This window comes from Belonocnema kinseyi, chromosome 3 (assembly GCF_010883055.1).
Source record: "Belonocnema kinseyi isolate 2016_QV_RU_SX_M_011 chromosome 3, B_treatae_v1, whole genome shotgun sequence".
In the NCBI taxonomy this organism is placed as follows: domain Eukaryota; kingdom Metazoa; phylum Arthropoda; class Insecta; order Hymenoptera; family Cynipidae; genus Belonocnema; species Belonocnema kinseyi.
Window position 1 is genome coordinate 37,437,916 of NC_046659.1, and position 8,712 is coordinate 37,446,627.

The 8,712-nt window shown below is 34.7% G+C and overlaps 1 protein-coding gene across 6 annotated transcripts in view; it reads right to left on the reverse strand.

Annotated features, from left to right (window-relative positions):
* Positions 1 to 8,712, reverse strand: part of LOC117169003 (kelch domain-containing protein 4-like) — a 77,229-nt gene that overhangs the window by 56,957 nt on the left and 11,560 nt on the right. For 2 of the 6 annotated variants that reach the window (XM_033355042.1, XM_033355041.1), the window contains one exon: positions 4,867 to 4,981. The exons of the other annotated variants lie outside the window; for them this stretch is intronic. In XM_033355042.1, coding sequence (XP_033210933.1) covers positions 4,867 to 4,887 — 21 coding nt within the window. In that variant the 5' untranslated portion in view covers positions 4,888 to 4,981. The remainder of the gene's footprint in view (positions 1 to 4,866; positions 4,982 to 8,712) is intronic. 6 annotated transcript variants of the gene reach the window in all.

The window sequence follows — 8,712 nt, forward strand, 5'->3', positions numbered from 1 at the left end:
CACGTATAAAAAAATAAGTGTCGAATATTTTTTGATGTTCTACAACATATCACAATTTCAAGAAAATCGGTGAGGTACACCTCGGGTACCTTCCTTGTTAGTTTACTTAATTTCACAGGCCCACGAAAAGAAAAAAGTATCCTGAGCAGATCATCAGACAGGTGTATTCTTATGTATTTTTCGTCGCTGAATTCGAATCAAAAGCCAGATTGGGGGGTTCTCAGTTACATTTCGAGAAAAATGCAAAAAACATGGTTTTTTATAGTTTATATTTAAAAAATTGTTAAGAAAATAAAATATCCCGTACATTTTACCAGACAGGTGTATTCTTATGTATTTTTCGTCGCTGGATCCGAATCCTAAGTCAGATTGGGGGGTTTCCGAGTTACTTTTCGAGAAAAATGCAAAAACATGGTTTTTTATGGTTTATGATAAAAAAATTTTTAAGAAAATAAAATATCCCATACATTTTACAAGACAGGTGCATTCTTATGTATTTTTTCGTCGTTGAATCCGAATCCGTAGTCAGATTGGGGGGGTTTCCCAGTTACTCATCGGAGTCACTTGAAGCCGTCTCATCTGATATGCTCTCACACGTTTCATTTTTTTATCATGAACAGGATTCCTAACTTATTTTTTTTTAATTTACATCGACTTGCAGTGCATTAAATCCTGTAGTGAAGCTGGCTCGTGACTCGCTACCTTCTAGGCCTTCTACATTCGTCTTTTTTGGAAGCTGAACGCTTGTAACAGTAGGATACGCTACTTGATTTTTTAGTATTTTGTTCACACCGTCTACTGTGGTTAAACAAAAAAAGCAATCGTTTTCATCGCATGGTTCTTCCCATATTGTCGGCGTTGTGAACTTCAGTTTGCTCTTATCCTTAATGGTTTCGTAACGTCTGATCATGTTGTTGCACATGCTACAGATTATATGAGGAACCCAATTTTTATGTTGTTGTGAAATATCAATTTCAAAGCATGCTCTGTACAAATCTCCAATTCGGTTTGTTCTTTTTCTTCCTCTTTTCCCAGTGTATTCTGAACAAATGTAACAAAAGTTATCCGGATTTCCGGTGCATTTGTGAGTGTATCGATTGCTGGATGTACCAGCACAGTTTATTGAAGGTTGAAAGTTATCCATAAAAAACATATGACCCCGCACGCTAAGAATCCTGTCCCGATCGCAGGTGAGTCCGCCGTCTTAAAGGTGATAACTCTCATACCTCCCCAGGCCTAAGTATGACAGCTTTCCGACTTTGACGAGGCCAATGTCAACTCGTCGTCGGACACACTACGGCATCATCTTCACATCCTAGCGCTCCCCTGCAGGACAGCGCGCCTTCGCTGGCTTCGTTACTACGAAGGGCTGGACCGGACGAATCATTCTACACATCCTATTTTCAAGGCAGTTTCCATCGTGGCCAACACTTCGCAGCAGCAGGTTTTTGACAGTAATGGTACCGAGTTCACTGACTCATCTATGAAATACTATGTTGTTGTGCATACGTGCCACACCATTTATGAGACTAAGTGGTGGGGAAAGGATGCATATTAGCTATTAGCTGCGCACAGGAGCTTTAAGCACCTATGCAGAGTATAACATTACAGTGTTACCCTCTTGTAATCTGGTCGGATTACCAATCACTAATTTTTTTACCATTTTAGATTATGTTGAAAATATTTGCTTTGACCAACAAGCGATATATTTATTTATTTCAAATGTATTTACATATACATATACATTTTTCAATTAAACGAATCACCTCCTTGTAGTTTCAGGGGATATGGTTTTTCATGCGTTGCGACAGTTTCCAAAGCCCTGCAAGGATTAAAATTTCGTGGAAAAATATGAAGCTATGGTTTTTTATTTATTTCAATCCGTAGTTATCAAATTTCTACTCAGATCATTTTTTTATTTTTTCGCTTTTTAGTTTTGAAAAACCATTTTAAAAAACATGAGAAACCATGTTTTTTGCATTTTTCTCGAAAAGTAACTAGGAAACCCCGCAATCTAACTTTGGGTTCGGATTCAGCAACGAAAAATACATAATAATACACCTGTCTGGTGATCTGCTCTGGATACTTTATTCTTTTTGTGGGCCTGTGTTCTTTAATTGAGTTAATCAACTTACTTAACTTCATTAACAAATTTTATTTAATATAAATATCTGAATAGGTTTTGATATGATTTAATAGAAATATCTGAATAAAGATACCTGAATGTCAAATTTTAGTATGACTGAAATATCTAGATTTGATGTGAAAATACAGGAATATTGGTTCTTGTTCATCTCCTACAGGTCCGTACGTCTTTTAAGGTTATTTAATCGACCTATTCCGAATAAGTTTGAAATTTCAGATAACCATTATATAAAAACAAGTAACTACCCTTAGAAAAGTTGATAAACCAGTTCCGATTCTCCTTCCGCTGTCCTTCTAACATCTAGGAATAAAACAAAAACCAAGAGCTAATTATCACCAGCAGAGAGACTTAGACGTGCTTTAATCACCTCCAATTTGCCTTACTAGTTAGTTTAACATTAAATTTGGAGATAAAAACAAAAACTTTTAACAACAACTTTAACGACGACAGCCTATTAACAGCAGGAGAATTGAAATATAATGTACATGACTGATTTTAGTGTACAAAACAAGTAAGGTTCTACCCTTATTCCCTTTAGACGGATTTAATTAACGCCATTGAAAATTCTAGCCCAGATCTGAAAACCAGCAAAAAGAACCTGGTCTTATTCCCCTCTGATAAATCCATTCGCCATTTAGCTTATTTGATCCCATTGCTCCAAAAAAATTTTAATTAGGCGTTTGAGTAACAAGAATACTACTCATCTCTAAAGGCCTGCAAATCCATGTCCGCCTCTTCCAGTAAGTTGTTATTAGGGTTAAAGTGCCTCTCATTCTCCAAACCCGACAGAGCAGCTCCAGTCTGCTCGGAATTTTGGATGTTATTTCCGCGGGATCGTTGACTAAGTCCCTGAACGAACTCTGGCAGTAGAGAGAGAGGTCCAGGACTGGCGAAGAGATACCAGGAGGGTGATCACTAATCAGAGCCTGGTCTTCTTCTCGCTGAGGAGAAGAAATGGGAACAAAGGAAGAGAAAGCACAAAATAAAAACTTTCATGGACAGCTTCTCGATAAGAGGATGCGCGGTTTCTTCCACAGAAATGTGGACGATCAGTCAATGTCGTCTGGTACGGAGGGTTTCATTTTGGCATGCCAAGACGGTGTTATTTCCATCTTAACATACCGTCGCCACATTTTGAGCCAAGACATTCCCGGTGATAGCTGCAGGGCGTGCCATGCAGACCCCGAGCAATTAGCTCACATACTATCTAGTTGTCCAACTCATGCGAGAACTACCTACATCCAAAGGCACAATGCATCACTAAGAGTGATTTATTACCATATCTGTCACTCTTACGGTATTAACCTTAATATCGCTCCTCTAAATGCTCCTAGGGAAATCGAGTCAATTGTCGAGAATGAGAAGTGCCGCATATACTGGAACTTTATATTCTCGACAATTTTTTCTGTTGCACACTCGAGGCCTGACATGGTTCTTCCTGAGTGTCAACAATATGCCAAAACACTTGCGGGGAAAGTGCAGAAGGCGGCCATCCTTGGGTCGTATCTGTCATTTGCAGATTAAAAGAATGAAAATGCAATGGATTGGCCACATTTTTAATCGGTCACCTGTGCGCGGTGCTTTAAATCTGCCATTCCACATTCGTCAAAATGCTGAGTGAATAGAGTTGAATAAGACTGACAAACCTGAAATAATTCCTATGAGTTTTTTTACGATTCATTAATGTGAATACGAATGGGTTGAGATTCAATATGAAATCATTTTTTCAATACGAAATATTTTTTAAAAGATCACACCCAATAGTAAAAATACGCTGCGGACATAGAAGTTTTCAATAAGCGTGAATCTGCCGATTGTAGGTTACCTCAGGTTGAGTGCAACTAAGTGGAATATGCAGAATAAAATTTTTAAGAATTAATTGTTTCGAATGAGTATGAAGTGAAAAATTAGAATAGGACAATGCTGATTAATCAAAAATGATTGAAATTAAAATTAAATAATACGTAGCAGCTAGCCTGCCGGCGCCGGCAACATTTTTAGTTGCCGGCGATAGCAAGATTGCATGTTGCCGGCTTTTTTTCCTTTTTTTTACATTTTTTTAAAATCGTATACTGATGTATGTTGATGCTCTGATTGCAAACCTGGACATAAAAACACCTGCAAATATAATTTTCAGTATTAAAACTTTAAAAAATTACGTTTTTTATTTACGAAGTTTATGTGCATACGAAAGGGGCTTTTACGCATTTTAGAGTAAGGCCATGTAATTGAGGAGTTATTTTGATTGTTTTTGGCTTTTGACGCGTTTAACGAAACGTTCCCCTTTTCCAACGCCTTGTGGGGGCGGGAAGGCACCCCTGCGACTGGTCACAGAAATAATGTAAGGTCGCACCCTTACCCCTTTTCCAACGCCTCGTGGGGGCGGGAAGGCACCCTTGTGACTGGTCACAGAAATAATTTAAGATCGCACCCCTATCCCTTTTCCAACGCCACGTGGGGCAGGAAGGCACCGCTGTAATTGGTCACACGAATAATGTTGGCCCCTAACTCTGGCCAACGTTTTGTGGCGAGACTAGAATTCATTACTGCGATTAGTCACAAAAAATGTCTTATATATTTTATTGTACATCATTCTTGTAATTTAATCGAATAATGGATTGTTTAGCTAGGCTCTCGGCTTTAAGAATTACTTATTTTATAATAATTCATTTTTACCGTTAATCTAAATTTTTTGTTGGTACCTATTTTCTGTACATTACCTTTTTTATGGGAGTTTTCATACAACTTTTTGGAGAGAGTTAGCATTCGGTGACACCCACCTCCATTCAAAACCTCACACCTATCCAGCAGTCCCACTCGTTTTTCATATCACTCCTAGAATATGAACAGAAACCTAACTCATTTCGAGTATCGAGTATTTCGATTTTTCTTTTTACAAACATGATTTTGATCAGTTTTAACCTAGAAAATTAAATTTTCAGGTGTTTGCATGACTGTATCCGTAATTTGCTGAACTAAGCTCCAGTGAAATTGAATTTACTCAGTGCATATGCTAATGGCTGCAGGCAGTCCACGTGTTATTTAACCTAAAGATTGTGAAATTTTCATTTTTCATTTCGCTTGGCTCGCAAGTTTGAACGCGTGTAGGGCGCGCGACTGTTGACTCGCGGTTCGCACTCGGATATTTATTATTTGCATTTGGAATGCTTGAATAAAACTTTATCAAAAAGATCTCTTTTAGATGGCAGTATTTTTATGCGTCTTGATGACACTCACGCTGCGCGCTCGATTTCCGACAGATATTTTTAAACACGTTTTGTTGAATCTTTTTTTTTCTCGTAACTTTCGTCGTTTTTCCACACATTTTATTTATTTTTTTTTAATTTTCAATGTTATTTTTCACAAATAAACCAAAAAGTACGCGTCCTACCAAGAAGTGATTCTTAACGAAATTTTAGATCTTTTTTGGGATAACAATTTTGGTTAATTCATCTTTTTTCGTATCCTATATAGTTTGACCACAAAATGGAATTTTTTATTTTTCATTATTTTTTGTGCAATCAAAATTTGAATTTTCGATTACCAACAAAATCCAAAAATTTCTTGTGATAAGCTTGTAGAGCTTTCAAAAAGCAAGGTTTTTCTTCTCTTGACTTGTTTTCATATCGTGCGCTTTTTAGCTTAAAATTTGGATTTTCAGTTGAATTAGAAATTTTGGAAAATGCTATAACTCGAAGAATTTTCTTTTTATCAAAAAGTCATTAGGATAAATTGTTTGTCCTTTTTAATACTATAAATATCCGTGCATAGACTTTTCAAATTCAGAAAAAAATTGGTCTCAAACATTTTCAAAATGCGCTCACTTTTTGAATTTTCTTTAGCAATAGCTGATAACGGACCCGTCCTTTCTTTTAGGACCTAAAAAAAGTGTGCCAAAGATGGATTTAATTCGTTCATTTTTCAACAAAATAAAAAAAAATGCCTGCAAAGAAATAGTCTGTAAATAAAATGCAAGTGAATGGATTTTTGTTTCCTGGGTAGGACCTCATATCTTTGTCGGTAAGGTCTGTACAAAATTATATAATTGACATATTTTTAACGTTGAAATTTAAACTAATTGAATTCGGATGCCTTAGTAGTGACACAAACGTAAACGTTTGATTGAGTCTTCCTTAAAAACGTTCAATTTCAAAATCACTTCAAATTAATAGATTATTCAAAACCCAAGGTCTCAAGACGAGTTCTGGGCTGACAGCTGACAAAGACAGAATTCGAATTCAATTTATTCACTCATGTCGCTAGATACATTAACAATCGTGAAGCATATATAAAATAGCCCATTTGAGTCTAAAAGCAGAGTCGATTTGAATGATTTAGTCTCTGAGATAGTCTGAGAGATTTGGGTCCTTTTCAAGGTCCTTTTAGTGATCCTTTTAAGAGTGGTGCGACGGTAATATAAGGTTCCTTTTGTATTCGTCACGTACCGGGCGGGCAGAGTTATTTAGAATAGTTGGCCATCGCTAACCCGACTCTCCCTTTTTAAATTTCTCTTCAAATTATTAACATTTTTTTTTAAATGATGAATTTTCTCATTATACTTATTTATAATTATAACTTATATGCTAATATACCATTTTCTAGTTGAATTAAAAAATGTTGTCTTTTTTGGCGTATCTCATTCCATTTACGAGAAACGTTGTATTAATTCCAATTCTAAAAATTTTTTTTAAAAGTTAGATATCTGAAATCATCGAAACCCGTAGATTCCGAATTATTATGTTTTAGGCTGTTAACTATGAAATTTAAAAAATCTAATTCTAAATTTTAATCCGAAAACTTAACAAAGGACTCTTGAGTGTCGGCTACTCTATTGATATAGCCTCTCTGCTTGTTATTTATCAGCCCCCTGCATCGACGTTAGTTCACTAGTACGAACAAGTGAAGCATGGAGGCCAGATGGCGCTGGGAGTCTTTCCAGCCAAAATTTATATGGCAAGCATAGGTAAGATTAGTGAAAAATTAATTTGATTAATATTTTTCGCAATGGCATTCAGTTTTATGTATGACAAATTAAAGTCTAAACATTTTTTAAGTTTTACTACTTTGAAAGCTTGCACTAAAATAACAAAAATGGGTGGAATGCGATGTGTTACTCCTGCTATTTAAAGAATCAATTCATTTTACATTTTTTATATTATATTATTTTAAACTATTTCAAGCTAGAAACGTTGAAAATTGAAAATCTAAATTAAAAAAAAAAGAATACTTCTTAAATTACAAGTTAAATTATTTTAATTTTAAATGGAAACATCCTTGAACAGCTTCAAAATTTTCTTTCAAAATCTTGAAAAATCTAGACTTCTTAATCTCTTTTGAAATGAACCGAATTTTTCCTACAATTTTTAGAAAATCCTGCAAATTAAAAAAAAAATTCTTAAAGTCTTCCAGTTTTTTCTTAATAATTTTAGAAATCTTATTAAATCTTTTTGAATATTTTCTTTAACAAAATTTCTAAAACGTAAAATTATTTTCAATTTTCCTAGGAATCTTAAGAAAATGTTTTTATTCTTGTAAAGCCTTTGACAATTCTTAAAAAGCTTCTACATTTTTTTTAATCGACCAAAATCTACATTTTGTTTTGAATTAAATCATTTCAAGTTCAAAATTAATTTTGAAACTTTTCAAAACTTCTGAATACCTCTTAAACTTACTCAAATTTTGCCTACAAATTATAAGTGTTCAATTGTCGATTTTACCAGTCTTAGGTTCCCCCGGCTTTTTTTCTAGAATAAATATTTTGTCTTAAAAATTTGGGAAATGATAGCAAACATGATAACGGACGTCCCCACACACTTTTTTGTGGATTAATTCAAAAAAGTTTTAATTTAGTAAAATGTGATTAATTTGCATAGTGCTTAGGAAATAGGATCGATTTTTTCAGTGCTTGATTCCCCCGGCTTTTTTCCTAGGATAAGAAATATTTTGCCTTCAAAATCTGGGCAATGATAGCGAACATGCTAACGGACGTCCCCACATAATTTTTTTGTGTTTTTTTTTATCAAAAACATTTTGAGATTGCTAACAACATGCGTGTATATTTCGAGGTTATGTGTGTTACAATTCACCTGAGCGTAACTTCCAAACTACACAATATTTTTGGCCGAAAACTTTGGACTTACAAATAAACATAGTAACTAATCTACTGGAACTAACCTTGTTTGCAAGCAATCAAAAAAGCTTATTTCATAAATAATTTCCAGATTATCGGAAAGGCAAAGATGAAAAACGACGTAACCTCAAAATAATTGCATTTGCATACAATTTTTGTTTCGCATTCAATAATTACTCTATTTCTCAATTTAAAAAATTTTTAATTTAATAGATTAAAATTGAATATTTGATACTGAAACAATATTTCATAAAAAATACATTATTATGAAGTTAATAGACTTTATGCTTTCACGATGATTCATTTTGATAAAAAGAGATATTTCGGGTTTCATTCGTGTAAAAAACTACTACGAATTGTTTGCCGACGTTTCGTGAACATTGCAGTTCACATCTTCAGGGCTGACCTGAAACTGAGGAATCAGGTCATGATGTTC